The following is a 21,656-nucleotide window of genomic DNA, read 5'->3' on the forward strand; positions in this document are numbered from 1 at the left end:
AAAAATGTCAAAATTTAGTAGCAGATGTAGGCCTCCTTGCCTTCCTTTCCCAGTATCATTCACTGGGGAAAAAAGCAAAGCAAGCTTCACTTGTAACAAACTGGTCTGGTCTGTCACCTTTCCCAAGGATAATATCAATACTGGAGCAATTTAGTATTATTGCTGGGCATCTGAGTTAACTCTTCCCTGAGAAAAATAGAGAAGCTCAGACATACCCATTACCAACATTGCTCTGCATTCTCTGCAAAATCATCTGTGCTTCTGTTACAGCCAGTTCACATCTTTTGTAGGTTTTCTGGGCAAACTTAACATCTAGAAACCGAGGACTTTGGCACACATTCACTAAAATAATTAAGGTTTAGGACAGTCTTGCCCACTGCTGTGTTTTCTCCTCTATAAGATAGAAGTGGGCAGTGATGTCTTAAACCACCAGTGTCACACAGTAAAGCTTACCCAAGAGAACCCTCCGGTATTGTCCAAACAGGAGACGACTGGCTTGAAGTGCTTGATGTATGTCTATTGGTGGCATCAGCAGCAGAGGCATCAGTGTAACACACACAAAAAAGATCATTCTACAGCTCAGTTTAAATTAGATTATTTAGAAAATAACAGTATCTTTTAAACCGTTCGGAAATAATAACTTTAAAAATTAAACTGCATAGTGGCATATACAGGCATATTTGTAAGTGTGGCAATATCAGACATGTTTCTATGTCAAGAGACCTTTATATTTTAATTAAAGCTTCTTTATTTTTTCTCCTTTCTCCTTTCCTTTCCTTTCCTTTCCTTTCCTTTCCTTTCCTTTCCTTTCCTTTCCTTTCCTTTCCTTTCCTTTCCTTTCCTTTCCTTTCCTTTCCTTTCCTTTCCTTTCCTTTCCTTTCCTTTCCTTTCCTTTCCTTTCCTTTCCTTTCCTTTCCTTTCCTTTCCTTTCCTTTCCTTTCCTTTCCTTTCCTCTCCTCTCCTCTCCTCTCCTCTCCTCTCCTCTCCTCTCCTCTCCTCTCCTCTCCTCTCCTCTCCTCTCCTCTCCTCTCCTCTCCTCTCCTCTCCTCTCCTCTCCTCTCCTCTCCTCTCCTCTCCTCTCCTCTCCTCTCCTCTCCTCTCCTCTCCTCTCCTCTCCTCTCCTCTCCTCTCCTCTCCTCTCCTCTCCTCTTTAAAAACGAGTGTTTCAAGGGGGCTGTTGTTCCAGAGTAAGAGTGTGGGCTGTCTATCTCCAAGCTTTGCTACGAAGATCTAAGATGACATCCACAAATCTGCGCAGATAGCCTTGCAGCCCAAGACACTGCTTTACATAGCACAGCCTGCTGCATCTCTGCCTTTCAAGAGCTTCTCAGCCCCTCTGCTCTATGAGCCAAGAAGCGTGTAAAAAAAAAAAATGTTCTCTTCCTGAAATCATGAATACTTGAAGCAACTGGTATTGGGCCATATTCTTAGACAGTCAAGTAGCAAGTATGCCCCACCACTGAGACAAATAGAGCCCCTAGCATCTCCCCTCGCTGCCGTGGTGCAGCACAGCTGGAGGGGTGGGAGTCTTCTGTTTTTTTCATGAGTGCATCTGCCCACGGAGATGTGATGGTGCCCTGACACACTCACACGTACCCCTTCTCCTCCGAGTGCTCACCCATGTGTACGTTGACACGAAGGCACACAGGCCCCACCCCCTGCCAGCTGTGAGAACAACAATTATAAGTAAAACTTGCATATCTTGGCAGAGCCACAGCACTTGGAGCTCTGCCAGTTGTTTTTTCCCATAAACATATACCCATATATTTACTGACTTTCCTTTACTAGCAGAGCCCTAGTGTGTTGTATCATTTTATGCTTATTTTCAACTTCATCCATTTTCTGTGTGAGGCTTGCTAAGGCCCTGACTGTGTCCTACCCTCTTGTCCTTCTTGGTTCTTCACCTCCCACACTACCCTTTTCCCCTCTACTGGATATCTACCAATACATTTAAAGTCATTTTTCTCAACTGGGGGACAAACGTGACTGTTCTCCACACCCAGCCATCCTTCTTCCAGCTTGCCGAGTGGTCGCTGACTGGATTTCCCTCTTCCTTTGTGTTGGCTCCAGCAGTATCTTACAGCAGTTAGTGCTGGGGTGATAGAGTTTTCCCAAATTCTCAGGGCACGTTTTGGGGAAACAGATGCTCCATAAAGAAATAAGTTAATGGATAAGTAACAGATCTAGTTGATTCTGTAAAGGTAAGCAAAACCTAAGATTTTGGAGAATAAGCCTTGGCGCAAGGATGCTTTATCTTCTAAAGCGGGGAGATTGGTGATCTCCCAGAGAACACCTTGAGATCATGGATGAAAGAAAACCAAAGCGGCCTTGTTTCAACCACCTGAAAACTTGCCTATGCCTAGCTATCAGTACGAGAGTTCTTCCCTCCAGGCTATGCTGCCGTGTGCAAGCAGGGTATGTTGTCTCCCCTGACAAGATGCTGCCCTATTGGGATCTGATCTTCCTTTGGTTTCCTCCGATTCATGCTCTTTATTTCAGAGCAATACCTAGGGAATGCAAACAGAATCAAAAGGTAACCTTGAGGACTTTTGTGGCTGCCCTTGGTGTTTCAAAGCCACTCATAAGCCCTTCTTTATGTCTGTCCAAAGTTAGAGGATTTCTTGATGTTGTGACTCCCCTTTTAGCTGTTCAGCATCTCTGGGACTGCAACACATACTTTGCAGCTCATTTGAGAGAAGATTTTTTTTTTTTTTTGAGTGTTAGTGTATCAATGCCTTTACCCTCGTCTCATCTGAAGAGGTGAGCTGAACCACAGCAACAAGCCTGCAGCATCACTTCTCTCAAAACAAATAAAATTCCCTTTGTTTTCTTGCTTACAGCCTGTAGGATTTGCAGTATGAACCTTCTCATGGCCTTGTAGTACCTTCCAGCTGCCACATTAGAAATGCTTACACTGTCTCTGACAGTTTCAAGATATTTCAAGGTCTCTGCAGAGCCCTGGACTCTGGAGCACCCTTTTTTTGCAAGTTTTCAAATACTTATTGGGAAGCTTACTGGCACTGGTGGCTTCTGTATCTCTTCAGGTCTCCTCTCTCCTTCACCTGATTAAGGAGGTATTGGGGAGGCATTGGGGAGGCAAGGACAATCCCCAGACATGGACTGTATATCTCGAAACAAGACACTGAAACTCATGATAAGGAAGCGGCAGACGGACAGAGAAACAAACGTAAGGACTATAAATCTCAAAACTGGACATTGGAATTCATTATAAAGATACAACAAACGGAAGAATTGGCAACAACCAGCTCTCGCAATTAAGAAACATGCCAATTCAGCAGATTCCTGACCAAAGGTGAAAAGTACACTGTGAGGAAGACTCGGGGTCTTCCTCCCAAAGACCCCTGCCCACGTCTCAAAGACCCCTGCCCACAATTCTTGGAAGGCTCTACGCAGGCGCAAGGTGCCAAAAGGCTAATTAGCATAAGAAGCGAGGGAAGGCGGGGATAGGTAATGCATATGTATAGGTGCTTGTAGAATATTGATAGATTGATTGTATAAATTCAAGACTGCTTTCCGCTTTAGGTATGCACGATAGGTGGAGAGATCCCCCGTGCATCCAGCGCTGCAATAAAGAATATACCACTTAAAGGAATTTCGGCTTCGATCTTTGAATCACACCCTTACTTAGCATGAAGGGTAATACTCTCCAAGCACCTTGACACATACCCTAAAAAAGAAGTTGACCCTTCCTTTCAGAGGAGCCATTTTTTTCCGACTGACCCTGCTCTTCTTCACTTGGTAAGTCCATGACAGAATAAAAGTTTACTCTGCTTAGCCAGGTACCTTCACCCAGCTGAACCATTATGATGAGACGTGGATGAGAACTACCTGGCACTTGTCTCCTCAGGTAGGTTGGGATGGGTCATATGCCTCAAATTCTGCATAAGTGGATCCAGAATTAGGGACAGTGTTTCGGTGCTTTTCACTTTGGACAAGCAGACAGGCAGAAGGCTCTGCCACCAGAATAGGTGACTAAACTGAAACAGTGAAACTCGCTGCTACCAAGTCTTGCCTTACTCTGCAGAGGTGCCTCGGGAGAAAATGGAATTCAGCTCTGCTCATTAGAGGCTAAGAAATGGGCCTGAGAGGGATTCCAGTCACAAAACAACTCCAGAGGAAACAGGGAAGAGCGGTCAGGCACTGGGACGGGTTGCCCAGGGAGGTGGTGGGGTCACCGTCCCTGGGGGTGGTCAAGGGAAGGTGGGACGTGGTGCTTGGGGACATGGTCAGTGGGTGACATTGCTGGAAGGGGGGTGGCTGGACCAGATGAGCTTGGAGGGCTTTCCCAACCCTTAATGATTCTGTGATTCAAAAGAGCAGCTATGCACTGGTAACTGCGGCTCTGCGAGCTGTTTCCGACCCATTTTCCCCCCTTTGTGGAGGCGCGTGCGTGCCCCCTCTGGGCTATGCTCCCACTGCAGGGCGAGCCGGGCACCGAACAATTACCAAGATCCCTGCACACCCCCACTAATTAACCCCCAACACCCCCCCACAGCCCCCTCCACACACACACACACACACACACCCTCCCCTCCCACCGCCCCTCCTCCCCGCCTCTGCCCCCTCCCCTCCCGAGGCGCGCTGCGATGACACCACCCACCCCTCCCTCCCCCTCTCCCTCGCCGTGACGTCACCGGCGCGCGCCAGGCCCCGCACGCGGCGCCGCCATGAGCTGCCCGGTGCCGTGCGCAGCCTGGGTGCGGCGCGGCGTTGCCAAGGAGACGCCGGACAAGGTGGGGGGGGGGGGGGGAGGGGGAGCGGGAGCGGGGACAGGACCCCCTCAGCGCCCCCCAAATCCCCTCGGAGTCCCCCAAATCCCCTCGGTGTCCCCCCTCACAGTCCCCTCGGTCCCTCACGGTGCCCCCCTAACGGCCCCGTGTCCTCCCTCAGGTGCAGCTGAGCCGCGACGAGCTCCGGCGCCTCGTCGGGGAGGCCCGCGAACGGCTGAGGTGAGCTGGGGAGGGGGGGGGGGGGGGCGCGGGGTTAACGCTGGGGTCAGCCTCGATCATGGCTCTATGGGGGGTGGGTGAGGGGCTGAGTGCGCCCTCAGCGAGGGGATGGCCATCAGGCTTCAGTTTGGCACCTTTAATTGTATCATTTCCAGTTCTGGCACTGTCAGGCAAAGTGTGTCCGCTAAACAGGCAGATGATGCTTGCGTTGGAAATCACAGGGTCACTGCGGTTGGAGGAGGCCTCCAGGATCACCAGGTCCAGCCACACGTGAGAGCCACCTTGGCTGGTTGCTGCCTGCGTGTGCAGGAGGGGCCTGGCACGGCCCCATTAGGTCCTCAGTCCATGTCTGCCGTCCAATTCTGCTGGGTTCCTTGTAAACGTTTACAGAAACTGAATTATCCACAAGGAAAGGCAGGAGAAAGAGATCTAGACACACTTCAGTTTAGTTCCACCAAAGAAAACTTATCCCACGCTTTGTCGGAAAAATGTGCAAGGAAAATGTGCGAGATAAAACTTTGTCTGGCAACCTGAGAACAACAGCATCTCTTATTTTGGGAAAAGGCAGGAAAGGAATGAGTAGGTCTCCTAATTATTGATATAAAGACTGGAGATTCACGTGAACAGCCAGGACTGTGCATGCTGAAATCTTGTTACCAGTCTGCTGAATGATTTCCTGGAAGCGCTCAGTCCGTGTTGCTTCCTCAAGGGATGTCTGTCTTTGAACAGGGAGGATGCTGATGATAGCGATGAAGATGAGCAGGGCCAGACGGCAGATGGCATGGACGTTGCTGCTGCTGAAAGAGCTGAGTCTTCTTCTAAAAATGACAACCAGGAGGAAGACGCTGAAAAGCTGACTGACGATGAACTGGCTGAATATGATTTGGATAAGTATGATGAAGAGGAAGACACAGGTAGGAGAAATTTCCGTAACAGATATGCATTGTAAAGACTCTTCTTTTTTTTTCACTTCTTGTGGTACGTGAGGCATGAGTACCCTAAAACTACAGAGTGCTTTGTTTCCAGTGCTGGAAATTCACGTGTTGAATTATTTCCTCGTCCCAGTTTAGGAAGTGATTTAGTGAGTGAAACAGTTTTGTGTCCTCTTCCCTGATGCTAGAACTGAGCGGCATTGGAAAGGCTCTCACTCCCCCTGCTGCAGTGCCAGAGCACTGCAGCCAGAGTCCCTGAAAGCAATAAGCAATGTAGCTTACCGAGGTTCTTCTTGTGTTTGGAACTTGGAAGCTCATTTAGCCCATTCCTGGTATTTTTGCAGTACAGGTACTGATACAAGAGTGTCTAACTTCACCTGTCGTTGACGGTGATTGATGTCGTTGATGTAAGATATGTTCTGAAATTCCCATCTAGGTGATACAAAGCTGGGAGAGACTTTAGCTGGTCTGGCAGTGTATGGGAGCAATGATCAGGATCCTTACATCACTCTAAAAAGCACTGTAAGTACCATTCAAATGCTAAATATCTTAAACAGCATTAGCTTAGAATTCATTTAGGTCTAATTCTCTGCCAGACAGCCGTGGGGTCTTAGGTGCTTGCAGCACATTTAAAAGGCTTGTCAGGTTTTTGCTCAGACAGAACTTTTTCCTTTTAAGGCTGCTTTGCACTGTCCCCTTGATGTGCACTTTTTACCTTGAAGTCAGATGTTAAGGCAAACTGGCTGATGATTTAGGACGTGTGCTTCTGTACGTGGAGGTGGCTTGTCAGCTCTCTGATTGGACACAGAAAGTGCTTGAAGAAATAACATGTCTCAGTGTTATTTGAGACAACAAAGAGACAATATAATCTAGAGAGCTGCAAGGAGGAAGGGACTGCGATCATCTGGGGCAGGGGGATGGAGTAGGTGAATTTTTTAGACCTTTTCTAAGCATAAAGGTTCTGATTTTTTTCTGGTAGCTGTAGTTTCTGTTCTATTTTTAGATTCTTCACAAAGATTTCAAAATTAAAAGAGTAGCTGTAGACTCCTACCACGAAGTCCAGTTTGTTTGTAAGGGACCCTTGTCAAATGTGTGATCTCACACGGGAAGTTGTTGTAGTGGCTTCACATACCATAACAGAGCTCAGGGAGGAAGGCAAATGTGCATCTTTAAAACAAGTTCACCTGCTATGCGCATTTTGGGGTGCTGTATGTTTTGTGTGTGTTCCATTGACTCATTAATGATTTTTCTTGATCGCATGTACCAGCAGAGAAGATAAATGCTTTGAAAGGGATTTTATAGTCAGTGATACCTGCACTGGTATATGAGTTACGTGGGTCCCTTCCAACCTGGGATATTCCATGATCCTATTTATTCTGTGTCAGAAAAGCTGGCTTTCTTCCAGACAGAGAAAAGGGGAGCTCCCTTTTCTCATCCCTCTATGCTCAAATCATTTCCACAGGTTCTGAATACTTTTTAGTACTCTCCAGCATGCAGTTTGTTATTGGTGTTTATTACCACCGCTGCTGAAGACCAAGCACTGCACAGCATTAACTTGACTAACTCAAAGCATTGCAATACCCAGTAGAATTCAAATATTGAAAAAATGCTTGGAGTGAATAAAAAAGAAGTTATTAAAAGCTTGCAACGTGAAAGCCAAAAGGTCCTGTATGTGTTGTATATTTGAAGGGCGGTGGTCTGTGCAAGTTTACTGACTTTTATGTACAGTTTTTAGTTTTCCACTCACAAAAATTCCCGGAATGCCTTCCATTCCTCGGTAACAATGGAAATTGGATGGAGGCTACATCTGTTCTGGTGCAGCTCAATGCCCAGTATAGCTGCAGGCAGTGCTTTTCTGGAAATATTTTCCAGAAAGTGGACAACGCTGTAATGCTCTCGGAATTGCTTCCTGTGTGTGTGAAGAGCAGCCACAGTGTGCTTATTGTGTGAAACTCTGTTACATTATATAAATGCCCCAGGCTTGAGAGCCCAAGGGAAATAAGATACAAATGTGGGCCTCTGGTGGTGATTTTCTTTTCAGCAATGGGTTGCATCGTGGTAGCCTCAAGAGATGGTTTCATGTTTAGTAATTAAACATTTCTCTAAATCCAGCTAGGTCCGCGTAAACACTCCTTCAGCCTGCAGAACAGCTACTCAGTATCCCCACAATGGAGCCTGGTTCCTGCCTTTTTGCATATCCCATCAGAAGATTTTTATTTTTTTGTATGTGGGTGGGCTACAGGGTGCTGGTTTTCAAGTGTTTTCAGCTCTGGTTAGAAAACATTACTGATTCAGCCTTTTGTACTTGTGCAGTCGTGTGTGTGTGTGTGTGTACGTGCCTTGCTAACGTCTGTTGTCCTCTCCTTTTCACTGTTCAGGATCAATATGAACAGGAAGACTTTTTGATTAAATCCAGTGACAATCTTGTCCTTTGTGGCAGAGTTGATAAAGACTACTGTAGTTTGGAGGTCCATGGTAAGTAACAGGATTTGTTCCTTACAATGAAGCTAGGAAATAGGTTTTGCCTAGCTTGTTTGTTCCATATGGCTGTGTAGAACAAGGAGTGGGGGTTGTTTTTTGGAGTCTTCAGCTTCCTACTGTGTGAAAACTGTCTGTTACCCTCATTTCCCCTGTGACTGAATCTAGACTTATTTCCTTTTTTTAATTATTGATTCTGTAAAATTAATGTTTAAACCATCGTTAAAGTCTCCTCCTGTAGACAATGTGTGAGTACAGAGTATTTATTTTGAAGTGATTCTTATAAAGTAGTATGGAAAGCTAGGAACAAACTTTAAATTTTGCTGAACTTGTCACTTCCTTATCTCAAGTACGCAGGAGAATGTTAGTTCGTTACGTATAATTTTGTGAGCCATAACGTAAGTATTTGGAGGCTCTGGCCTTTACGTTGAAACTCTGAACACATTGCAAATTTGCATTCCAGATCACCTTGGGAGTTTAGTATTTGCCACATCTTCCTTCTATAGAGGTGAACTATAAGTTGTGTGGTTTTCCTCTTCATTTATGTCATGTATCTCTCTAATTCTTTTCCAGTTTATAATCACGAAGAAGACTCATTTTATGTACATCATGATATTATCTTGCCTGCGTACCCTCTAAGTTTGGAGTGGTTGAATTTTGATCCTAATCCTGATGAATCATCAGGTAAATGACAAAGGATACTGAAATTGTCAAGTAAGAGTATTTTTACTTGAAAAGCATGTTACTGTCATGTTGTCACTAGGTAGTTTTCTCCAGTGGGACTAAAAAATAAACCCAAGATGCTAAGAGGGAAAAACTGTATAACAGTTTTAATCTTGGTGCTGCTGGCCTAACAAGTCATGTGACTAAAATACTGGTTTAATTAGAAATAGTTATTGTTAATTAGCAGACCAAAACAAGCTCTTCTCTAGTCTGTTATTATTTTTTTTTTTTTTTACATTTGTAAAATGTTTAAATTCATTACAGCCAATGCAGTTGGTTAACTTTAAAACACAATTAGATTTATATATACTGATGTTTTTAGTAACCCTTTTCCTGTTTTTACAGACTTTTTCCATCTCACATAGAATTTGTTTTTTTTGTTTTCCTTACATGTGGTGCTTTATACGTCTTCTTCAAAAAGTTACTTGTATTCAAGGGGAAGAGTACTAAAGAGCAAGTCAAAATTTTCTGGCAACATCTGCTGCCAGTATTTTTAAACCACTTCTTGTCAGTTGTAATCATCAAAACCGTTCAAATAGAAAAATCTGGCATGTAAACATAAATTTTACCTAATCAAAGAAAGCAGCAACATCTGGGTTGCCAGATACACTGTTTTTGTAACTAAAAGTGGTTGCCTTTGCATTTTTCTCTGTAGGAAATTACGTTGCAGTGGGTAACATGACCCCGGTTATTGATGTTTGGGACCTTGATATAGTGGACTGCTTAGAACCAGTCTTTTCTCTTGGCAACAAGAAAGAGAAAAAGAAGAAAAAGAAAGGAAAAAAAGTAAGTATTGGTTAAATGGAAGAAACATAAAGTAAGGATAATGTTGTTATTACTTTTTTCCTACAATGAAAAAAATAAAGCCATAGGTAGTCTGGTTTAATTCCCACTGTCGTGTTGAAAGATGGTGTCTAGACAGGTTACAGCAAGTAATGTTAGGGTAGCATACAGGAGGCTGAAACTGCTATTTTCCCATGACTTAGAGAGTTGATAAGGCATTGAGAAATAAAGGACAAGGTTTACTCTAATAAAACACTGTTAGTCAGGATTCACCTCTGTTAGCTTTATCCATCTAGAACTGAAGCATGTTTTAAGGTAGTCATCAAGATTATCTAGGGTGAATGCATAGAGACACGCCCAGAGAATGACTGAGTTGCTTTTAGTGGACTGCGGAGAAAACCTTAATTACCAAAGAGTAAGGCGTAGGTTTCGACTCGATGCCAAGTTCTGTGATCTGAATCCTACCCGTGTTGTAGACCTGAATGTGCCTTGGTGATTTGTCCAAATTCTTGGGGATGTAGAGCAAATATAGAAGATAGCATAACTTAAATCTTATAGACTTTATTTATGGTAGATGCTTCATGAATTACTTAAAGATTCTTTTAAAGTAATATAGATGTGAACTTTTGATGTACAGCTAATCTTGGTTTCTCAAAGGGGCACTTCAGTGTCAATCAGTTGAAGAACCCACTCTACAACTGTGTAGTTGGGAAGGTGTTTTACTTCCTGAGCTCTCAAACCTTCTTATTTTAAAAACAATAGGAAAAAAATACCCCTAGAGAGGGAATTTGTTCTTTGAAACTTGCTTCTGAAAATCCTTGAGTTACTAAAATTGCTTTTGAAGGTAATCATTCATAAATTTTACCTCAGTTTGAAAAGCTGGTTGCTCTGTGTATGGATGTTCTGTGTATGTAGAAGAGAGTGGGGTGACTTATAGGTTTCCTGTTGCTGTGCTGGGAGACTCCTTCAAAGCTTAACCACTTTAAATTAGAATTTGCAGGAGCTGGCAATTACAAGGGCCAAAAGTGCAGTTGATTAGGAGGAGAGAGAGGAAACTGCCAGCAGCGTTTAGAAAAAAGTTGAAGGAGCCGCACATTAGCTGGTGAAAATGAAATTTCTTCTATAGCCTGAAGGGAGTTACTGGTTCTGTAAGCTTGCCTGCTGTGGATGGAGCAGGAGACTTGGTGTAGGAAAAGTGCAAGTGCTGCAGTGCCATCGAAAGCCTTGTTGCAGCAAGTGAGAGAAAATACGGTTATTTGTGAGGGCATTTCAGGAATTCCCATTAAAGTTTGATTTCCTTTGAAGGTGTAGCATTCTAAAGCCTGTTTATGTTGTATCTGCACATACAGAATTTGTCTGCAGAAGGAACGGTGGAAGGACACACCGATGCTGTGCTTGATCTTTCATGGAACAAACAAAGCAGGTAAAAGAGTACTTGAATAGCAATGGATGGATACAAATCGGAATACCTAATTAGGCAGATTTTTTCCCCACAAAATCTTTTGCAATATAACACTGAACTTGAAAGCAGTGATGAAATGAATCATTTCTCAAAAATGATTTTTTATTTTTACACATTTTTATTTGCAAGTTGTCCAGGAGAAGGCGGGGCTAAGGTGTGTCCAAGCCGTTCAATAAATCAGCTACATTTAGGTCAGATGGACAAATTGGAATAGCACAAGGTTTGCCCTGATCTGATTTTTTTTTTTTCCTTTCTCCTCTGCCTTTTGCCCTAGCGCTGTGAACAGAAACCAGTGTGAAAGCCCTGATAGCACAGCTGTAGAAATGACTCTGGCTTTTGGGAATTCTCTGTTGCCTGAATGCGCTAGCAATAAAGTGGTGCTATTGAAGCAATACAAAGCTGACCCATCCTGGGGGAGAGGTCAAGGGCGATGTGCTGACTGAAATAAAGATGCCACTTGTTGTTATTGCTTAGGTGGTTTTGAACAATTCAGCTGTCAAAGGATCCTCAGAATGGGCCTTGAAACTGTCCAGATACCAGTCAGATAGAGACTGATAATTTTTTTTTCCTGCTGTCACAAATGTCTCTGAAGATGCACGTAGTCAATTCTGCGTACTCCTGATCAGCAGGTATCAGCATTTACTTAAAGTTCCTTGTTATTTAGACAAAGGAGGAAACACCCACATAGACATAAAATAAACATGCATAGGCTTCACCCTTAATTTACAGTGCAGTCTGTTGTTCTTAAATTATACATAGGAGCAGAGTGCGTTAAGTTATTGTTCATTCTACCCATCTGACAAAAGACTAACTTTCATATTAGCTCACAATGATTGTTTTGTGCTAATATGGAGACAAATCACAAAAATTACAGCTGCAAGAATTAAAGTGTCTAGAATGTATAATTCAGTAGTGTACAGAGTTATGAACACACTGATACCAATAGATCTTTCAAGAAGTTAAAGCAGCCTTTGAAATGGGAGGCTTATGAAACAAAGAACTCCTTGCAGCAGCTTATGTTTGAATGCTTTTTTTTTTTTTTTCTTTAAGCAAGACATGCTGTGACAGCTCTCTATAAATAACTGTCTGCCTGTAGGTCTTAATGGTACTTACATTCATGTAAAATATTCTCATAGCTTTCACTATGCATTTTTGTAACTTTTTCTTGAAACATTGTTTGGGAGAACAGTTTTTCCAGAAGACTGCTGGGTCTCTCAGTCAGAAACACTTCCTTGCAGGGGGGAACGTGGGAGAAGAGCTGTTTCAAGCAGAAGCAGCACGTTGAGGTTATAGATCTGTTTTTTAAGTGCAGTGGCAGTGGCTGTACTGTCTATTTGACAAGCTTTAGGAATGTTTTAAGTTCCTTCTGATTAAACTTCAAAACTTACTGCTATCGATGCAGTTGATCAAATTTAAGTTGAAATGTAGGGTCTGTAAACTAAATGTTAAATGTTAGTGGTTCCTGTGAACATTGTAGGATGGGCATACAGTGTTGGGTCTTTATTAGTTATATAAACACTCGGATACCAGAGAGCAAAGTATTTTGTTAAAAATAGGTTTGTCTGACTCTTAGTTGTAGGTATATGCTGACAAACGGAAGCTGTGTAGGTAACATTTAAAAAAACCTCTTTTTGTTAAAGGAAACAAAGTACCTAGAACCCTTCCTCACTTTATTTTGCTCAGAAAGTCTTCCATTAAGTGATATTTTTAAGTGGTGTGGGGAGGAAATGCAAGCAAAAATGTCAGTGTTATAATATTTTACTAAAATAACACGGTCTGTTTGTTGTCTTTCCTTGTAACTTAGAATTACCTTCAGGGAAGTTATCCCTTAGGCTTGAGATATATAGACGATAGACCAGCGTGCTTAATCAGGCTCTGTATGTATTTAGGATTTTTGACCACTATTAATTTGTATCCACATAAAGATTTTTTTTTTAAACTTAACTTTTGATGCATTATCAGGAACGTTTTAGCAAGTGCCTCTGCTGACAGCACTGTGATTTTGTGGGATATGTCCGTGGGTAAGGCCGCAGCCAGCCTGACGCTACACACAGACAAGGTATGTAGTAATTGCTACGTGTCTTCCACTGTGAAAAACAGAGAGAAAAATACTGCAGTTTTTCACTAGCTGCTTGGTAGCAAACCCTTAGAACAACAGTTCTATAATTTTCCAGCCAACTGTGCAGAATTCTTTAGATTTCTGAATTAGTTGCTTTTGCAGATGACATTGTGTCTGATTTTAGAAGTGTTACTTTACTTATCCTTAAGGAAGTTTTGGGAAGACTTGCAGTAGGCTTTTGTTGTTTGTTTGCCTGTTTGCTTTTTTAAACACCTTTTGTATAAAAGCCCTGAAGGTTGGGAATCTGATTGTGCTGCTATAAGCTACAAACAGTAGCTCTCTGAACATAAGTCAAACTGTAAGCCTTGTGTAAGGAAACAAGTGTTGTTTACAGTGTGTTCTAGGTAAGAAAGCTTTAAATAAATTTTACCAAAATGTATAATTTAGGAAATGTATATATGTAGAGTGATAGGTACATCAGAAATGAACTAATCATCTTGTTTCTTTTGGTGAAAGTGCTGGGACATTGTGTTTTTTTTTTTTGCGTGTGTGTGTCTACTATGTCTGTTCAAAGAAAGTCTCTGTGTATTATCTTAATACTTATTTTTTTTATTTTTTTTTTTTTTATGAAATCTCCTGTTATCTAGGTCCAGACTTTGCAATTTCATCCATTTGAAACTCAGACCCTTATTTCTGGATCTTACGATAAGTAAGTCAGGGTAATATTTTCAAATGTTACACTTAGGATGGCTATTAATATTGAATGAAGTCTCACATTTTCTTTTTTTTTTTTTTTTTCATTTGCTTGTAGCACTGCCAAATTTTAGTAAGGTTATTATTTTTTTTCCATTAAAGTAGCCAGGTTTGTACGTGGCCAAAATGCAGCTTTCCTTACCTCTTTCTCAGCTTAGCTAAATCTTTTAACCATCTGGACTGTAATTTCCTGTGCCAGGTGTCTGCTCCAAACTGAATTTATTTCATAATTTGGCATTTTGGCATTTTCTGCATAAGGAGTGTGCCACTGCTCATCCCTGCTAAAACTTATCTATGTTTTTCCAAACTGTAAGATCAGACTGGAGATATAAAGGGCTTTCAAGTCCCAGTCAGCTCTGCATAGCCCCTGTTGACAGGCACGCCATGGCCAAAACTTAACAGGCAGTCCTGTAATTGCAGCCTGGAGTTGCTGTGAAATGGTTTGTCTGCTCACTTGGACTAGATACTTATAAGTTTTACCAGCCAAAAAAAAGTTCTCTGTTCTCTAATCTCATAGGGATAACTTAAATTTTGTGCTATAACCATGAGTTGTATTTTAAATTAATTTTTATTCTGCTTTTAAGGCTTTGCCTTGTGTTAATGTATTTTAAAACTCATTGGTGTTTGGCCAAGCCTTTATGTTCTCTGGCTTGTATTATGCTCTGTCTACGTCTGCTTAAGTAAAAGTATTGGAGAAAAACCTTGCGTTGTTGTTGGGAACCTGCTTCTGTCTACTTTCTTCCCCTCTATTTTCTTCCATAAATATACGGTCTCAGCGTTTGGACTTTTTTCAGCTTCTCAATTCCTTTTTAGCTACCCCTTTTATCCCATGCACACCTATAAACCAGTATATTGTCCATAAACTAGTTCACTGCCTCTGTGGATTTCTCTTGTAAAGCATCCAAGGACTGCAGGCAATTCAGTGAATGATGGCAGATGCTTTCAAAACCTGGAAAATAGACCATAAAAAATTCTGTATGCACTAAAACAGCTTTAGAAAATGCCTGGTAGAGGAACTGAGAAAACTAGATCTCACATTTCTTTGGCTTTAATTAAAGGTAGAGTGGGAATGAGTTACATTGTGGATGTTGATTGCAGTGAGATGTTGCAAGAGTCGCAGCATTGCTCCTTTCTTGTGCTTGCATCCAGGAGCTTTTATGGTTTGGACAGATTCTGCCACCACTTGCCTGAGCAGGTGTCTGTAAAGAATCCCGAAGGATTCGAACTAACGCCCATCTATTCCTTCCCCTTTTCAGAGTAGCAGTTACCTAACCAAATTTACCTTTATTTATTTTGGTTAAAGCATGTTTGAAAATTTATATCTATCAGACATGGGTTTCTGAATTAGGGCATTATTTTTGCACAGGAATTAGTTGACTTTAATTAAGTCAATATGTGATAATTCAGTGATACATATTATGATCTCCTGTATAATAAGAACCTAATGTATTGAGCAAGTTTGGGCTCTGTTTGCTTAGTCTCCCATAGCCCCACTGTAACCAAGGTGCAACTGTGAAGCTTATGTAAAAAGCTTGTGCTTATCTGAGAGGTTTTCAGCATCTGTTATTTAAAGACTTAGTACTGAAGTAGTTTCTGTTTTAATTTTTGAATTTTTTTCCCCTTCCTATCCATTTTCCTGATAGATCAGCCGTGCTGTATGATTGCAGAAGCCCACAGGATAACCATCGAATCTGGCGGTTTAGCGGTCAGGTTGAAAGAGTAACTTGGAATCATTTTTCACCTTGTAATTTCTTAGTGAGTATATACACTTCTCTTCTTGGCCTGTTGGCTGTTTTGTTTAGCCTTTATTTTTGTGTTTGTGTTTCTGAATCAGATAACAGAGCTGATGGGGAGCTGGGCTGTCAGCATTGCTTATTTCAAAACGCAACATGCCAGAAGTTGTTCTTAGGTAGATTTTGCAACATATGGATAGAAATCAGTTACTTCTTTGGTATCTTCTTCTCATTGTGACAGTGTGAACGCAATTGATGCTGATCCTTTTTCATGCCATCTTTGCTATGTTGTCATAGCATTCAGTGCCTGGGATATATTGTCTTGTGCGTAGTTAATGTTACGTTTCATACAGTGAGGCAAATGCAGCTGAGAAGTAGCTAATTACAGTTAAGATCCTGAATGCTAATTCAGTGTTTCACATCAGCACTAGAGGGCACTCTTCTCTTACCTGGTATAAAGTAAAAGTAGCTTGTTTTTTATCAAGATTTTTACAATAAAGCTTTTGAACAGAATTTAAAAACAAATCCTCTTTGATATCTCTGTTACCTGCCTCGTTCTCTGTTGCTTTGTGTATACAGCCCACAAAAGCAGCTGCTCCGTTCTGTTGGGTTTGCCGTGTAGATCTCTCTCAGTATAGTCACACTAACTTTGCACAGCTCTACTGGACAGCTGCTGGGTGGCTCCAGAAAGTTTGAACTCTTGGTTTAGAGATGAAAGGCTCTGTATTTCATTGCCTAGCATTACAGCCAGCCTTAGCAATGCAACTGTCTTCAATTCAAAATACAATGAAGAAATTTGTACGGGATTATGTCTTCCACATATGTCAGTGCAGTGTAGTTTAGGTACGTGGAACAGCTCAGGCACCGGGTCTGCGGAGTCTGACCTGGGAAGTGCAGAACTGTGTGTTACACGCCTGACAGAGAAGCACTCTAAGTCTGTCCCAGACTACAGGGATTTAATAGAGGGTGGGTGTTATGTCATAGAAGCTTTCTTCAAATGAATGGCTACAGCTGCTTGTTTTTAAAGTGTGGTGGTTTCCCTAGGCAAGCACAGAGGATGGCTTTGTGTACTGTCTGGATGCTCGCTCTGATAAGCCGCTGTTTACTCTGAAGGCTCATGAGGAAGAGGTATCAGGTAAGTTGAGCGTGTATCGTGTTTGTTCCCAGTGGTAGGGCTTATTGGAAGATGTCTTCAACTGATATGACTGAGGTGGTAGTGAATCCTTCCTTAACAAAACAAAAAAATGGTTGTGTGTAGTTATCAAGAGTAGCTGGACCGTGAAGCAATCTGTGCTGAGAAGCCACTGTAAGTGAAGGACTTCAAAAACAGTGATTTTTTCTCAGCAAATACTGTGAAGAATAAACATGTCAAAACAGATCTGTTCATTTGGGATACAATCCCTGTGCTTTTTGGGTGAGGAAGGACTGACACTATGGAATCAGGCCCAGAACTGTGATGTTTGCCTTCTGCATCCATAATTATTTTATACCGACATTCAGTCTGGTGGTGACCTGGGTATGGCCCATGGGAAGGTTTTCACCCGCTCTGCTCTAGGCTACTTTGATCATTTGACCAGTATAGGAGCTTCAAAAACACAACTTGAAGCACCTGATTAAGTGCCTAAAATGAGATCATATGAGTATGTCCCGTCATCTTGGATAGCTACAGAGATGGTGCTTGGCAAGTGAAGGAAAAAAACTACTGGGGGAAGTCAGGTTGTGTGAAGTAAGAACTTTGTACAGTGCAATTTTGTACTGCTACTGTCACTAGATTGAGAAACAAAATAGACCTACATGAAGTTAGTTTGCTCTCAAAAGATTGTTACTTCTCTCAGGGTAGGGAGCAGTGGTAACGTAAAGCTGTTAATAACTATTTGCATCTTTTTGCTGGAACAGAGCTTAGTGTGTGGAGAACATTAGGTTTGTCCCTGTGATTTCACTTCAAAATGTATCTTCATCTCTGAAATAGCATCACTGTGAGAGCATCACACAATCACTTTCTTAATCTTCCAGGGCTACAGCTGAGCAGTCAGGTCAAAGGGTGCCTTGTGACATCATCTGCAGACAAATATGTGAAAATCTGGGATATCCTGGGAGACAAACCAAGTTTAATCCATTCCAGGGATATGAAAATGGTAACTTTCATTTCTTGGTTCCAAGAAGGTTTTTATATAAACTGTCTGCTGAATCTGTTTTCTAACTTGAGTCTTGTTTTACGTAACATCTTTTAGGGGAAAAAAAATAATCCCATCTGTGTATTCTTTGTAAATCGTTCTCGTTACAGTGCAGTATTCAATTCAAGATGTAATTGCCAGACTGCTTCAAAGCCTTAGACTTGAAAATTAGATACCATGTTCTAGAGCAGAACTATGGGTACTCCAGTGTGTATTTGCTGGGTTCAAGATGAAGATGTGATTTATTATTTGTAATTAACAGCTCTTAAAATTTTGTAAAGACACAAAATTAAAGTTTCAAGAAACAGAGAGCTTACATTCATTAAAACTTGCCTGATGAAAGTATTTGCAGATGGTAAAATTGTTTTGATATTAAAATAAATAAATAAAGTCTTTCTTTGTCCTTCCCAGGGCGTTCTCTTCTGTGCAGCTTGCTGCCCTGACTTACCATTTGTTTTTGCCTTTGGAGGAGAGCGAGAAGGGTTGCGTGTTTGGGATATAAGCACCATTTCTGCAGGTAACATTCTTACATTCTGGAATCTTGATGTTCTCTCCCTGGCCCTCCGAGTGTATTTGTATATACAATAATGTAGTATGGTTGTGAGAGAAACTGTAGGTTAACATTTTTAACAAAGTACTCAAGGACTGGATGTTTTCACACTTTCAGCTTAAAAATGTGATGTGTTTTTTTGTTATTTTTTTTTTTCTATCTTGGAGAACTGTGTTTGCCATGAATTATTTTCTTGTAGCTGAAGTGTAAGACCTGATCTCTTATAATACCTATGTCGTATTTGTTTACATGAGGAACGTAAAGAAAAAAGTGCCACATTCCTGAGTACCTGTAGGAGTAAAGCTGAGAACTGGTTTTGATCAGTTGTCTTAGTTGCATATAACTCAATAATGTGTTTGTTTGTTTGTTTGTTTGTTTTGAGAAGGATTTTAAGAGCTTGGTGGAAACTAGAGACTGAAAGCAGAAATAAATAATTTAACTTGTTTTGCTCTACAAAACTCATCCATTTCACAGTACTCGAGTAAAGGAATTATGCATAGGGAAACATGTAGAGATTCTCTGGGGGAGAAAATAACACCACTTGTGATTTTAGTCATGCATGGGAGGTGAATCGTTCTGATATGTAAGCTTAAAATCTCTACTCTGAGTAATGGGGGAAAGCTTTGAAACTGCATCAGGTTAGGATTTCCATTCTGTTTGTTTGCCATGCTGGATACTTGCTGCAGTGCTCTTCTCTCTGGGAAGTAACAAGTACACAATCCCTTACCTGTGTTGCAGTGAATGAAGTTTTTGGGAACAGAGAGAGACTTGTTCTGGCTGGTGCAAACTCCGCAGCTTGCAGCTCCTTGGCCAGCCGTAGCAGCAACAACTCAGAGACAGCCATGGAATCGTGATGGACCAAAGCTCACAAAACCAAAGTAATTAAAGGGACTACAGCTTGTGTATTCTACAAATTCCCCTGTTTGGAAATAGTTCATAGAAATGATTGGTGTCATGCGATCTGCAGGCTTCTTCATCTCAAAGAAACGTGGTCATGTGGTTTAGCTCTTGTCAGGAGTTCTGAGTTTCTGCCTCTATCGCCAGCTTTGAAAGACTGAATGACTTCCGTGGGCCTGAGATTATGATTCCTGAATTAGGGGCTGCTGTGTGTGGAGTTGAGATATGAGATTGTCACCAGAAAAGCGTTCTGCTGCTCTCAGAAGTTTGTCAGATACTGCAAAAGGGGTAAAGAACGTGTAATGGCATAAGGAACGGTACTTCGGTCAACAGTTGTGTCACGTCAGACAAATGCTGAAAGAAAGGGCAAGTGTAAATACTCAGATGATTTATCCTTGAGACTGGACTTACAGATTTCTAATACAGATTTTAAGTTTTAAAGATTTTTTTTTTAAAGTTATGTATGAAAGAGTATTTCTTAAATAGAAAGTTGGAGTCCCTAAGTAGAATTGTGGAATGGAACACCTCCAATCACTAATATCAAACCAGAAATATCCCTGCTCCTTCCCATCAAGATCAAGGATTTATTTTCCCTGGTTCCACAGCACCAGAATCTTACTGATGTTGCACGTGTGCTGCTGATACGGTTTTTGTTCGTTTATTTTAAAGTCCAAATGTGATATCTGTAAAAAGAATTTGAATTGAAATAAGGAGCTACTGTTCAGAAGAGGGTAAGAGGCTGTCAGGGCACAAAGTGGGAGCAGGGATCCCAGCTGGTCGCTGTCACTGCTATCCATTTCACCTGCTTGTGTTCTTAACCCCTCACAGGCGTTTCTGCCTGAAACCTGAAGGCCCAGAGGAACACTGGGTGTCAGCGTAACCACTGACTGAATTCATTGGTAACAGCAGGAACTTCATCAAGGTTCCTCGCCTTTAAAACGAGCACCAAGTGCCTTCCCGTAGGCCAGAAGCTAAATGATACTCAGCCTCCTGTGAAGTGCTTCCCTCTCCACCTTCCAAAAGGTGTCTGCTAAAGCACTGCTGCGGCAGAAATGCCCTGGGTGTTAAAACAAGCAGTGTCAAAGCAGCTGTGGTGTCTGTGCACACAGCTGACACGCTGGTACTGCTGTTTTCCATCCTAGCTCACTGGAACTGATTCTGAGGAGGTAAAGCAGAGAAATTAATCGGTACAGGCTGCACCTGGGAAAAAGCAGGGCTGTAGGTTTCTGTTCCGTTCCTCCAAGTAAGTGCCTGCATCTAAATCCAATTCAGCTACAAAAGGGTCTCACAAACAACTGGGTTTGTGAAGCTGAAGAGGTAAAAACGCCAGAACCACCTCTGCTCACATGCTCTGCGTTGAAAAGCTGTAAGTTTTTCAAAGCTTTCATTTGAAATAAATGCTTCACATTAAACTCTTTGAGGGTAATAGTTCTTTAGCTCTGCCTGTGGGTATCGTTGGCTCTAGATTTTGCTTTCTGTTTTATAGGGAGGAATTGTGGATTGCAAGCAGGCACCTCATATACTCAACGCAATCCCCTTTCTAATAAAAAAAAACACTGTTTTGTTCAGAATGTATAAGTATTACAGAAGAACATTAGAAAAGAGCCACATTTTTAATTTTTTTTTTTTAACCAGGAAAAAAAAACAAGTGAATGAAATACATTTTCATTCCATAAATAATAGTAGCAGCAAACCCTCCCATCACTCTAGGTGGTAAAAGGTTTACAGCATAAGACGTAATGCATACTGTAAACACAGACCATCTGTAAGCCTCTTCCTTACTAGTCTGCAGCCTTTACCTCTTCACATTCTTATTCTGGCGAACAAGAGTGAGGCGAGGCAGTAACCGTTCTCCAATAGCCAATTTTTGGTTTTCTGAACCCTTCTGTAGCGCGGGGTAATTGCTTTGTCTGCACATGCTGATCTCACTGACTTCCAACCGAAGCATTATTTTTTATGTTTAGAAGGAACCCTGAGCACTGACATTCTTTGCTCTGTGCCAAACCACATCCTTCAGTTAAAAAGTATTAAAAAGAAAAATACATCAACTGCCACCAGCATTTCTGTTTGTTTCTCTTACTGTCAGGGCTTTGGCAGTTAAGGACAGTTGGCTTACAGGTTACGGCGACCACTCGGCTACGT

At 41.8% G+C, this 21,656-nt stretch overlaps 1 protein-coding gene across 1 annotated transcript; it reads left to right on the plus strand.

Moving 5' to 3' along the window:
* The first annotated feature begins 4,668 nt into the window (after window positions 1–4,668).
* On the plus strand, window positions 4,669–21,568 carry PWP1 (PWP1 homolog, endonuclein). Its single transcript, XM_084289217.1, has 15 exons — window positions 4,669–4,754; window positions 4,912–4,970; window positions 5,700–5,884; window positions 6,339–6,424; window positions 8,281–8,377; window positions 8,954–9,064; window positions 9,759–9,889; window positions 11,236–11,309; window positions 13,311–13,407; window positions 14,055–14,116; window positions 15,804–15,915; window positions 16,938–17,028; window positions 17,907–18,028; window positions 18,479–18,584; window positions 19,356–21,568. Exons 1-15 carry the CDS (start codon window positions 4,689–4,691, stop codon window positions 19,469–19,471), a joined length of 1,515 nt encoding a protein of 504 aa, XP_084145343.1. The 5' UTR covers window positions 4,669–4,688; the 3' UTR covers window positions 19,472–21,568.
* Window positions 21,569–21,656: the final 88 nt, after the last annotated feature.

This window comes from Netta rufina (assembly GCF_964035555.1).
Source record: "Netta rufina genome assembly, chromosome: 1".
Lineage (NCBI taxonomy): Eukaryota > Metazoa > Chordata > Aves > Anseriformes > Anatidae > Netta > Netta rufina.

Coding starts and splice junctions, on each gene's coding strand:
- PWP1 (XM_084289217.1), top strand. CDS start 4,689: ATGAGCTGCCCGGTGCCGTGCGCAGCCTGGGTGCGGCGCGGCGTTGCC. Junction 9,890..11,235: donor AGAAAAAGAAAGGAAAAAAA/GTAAGTATTGGT, acceptor CTGCACATACAG/AATTTGTCTGCAGAAGGAAC. Junction 18,029..18,478: donor ATTCCAGGGATATGAAAATG/GTAACTTTCATT, acceptor TGTCCTTCCCAG/GGCGTTCTCTTCTGTGCAGC.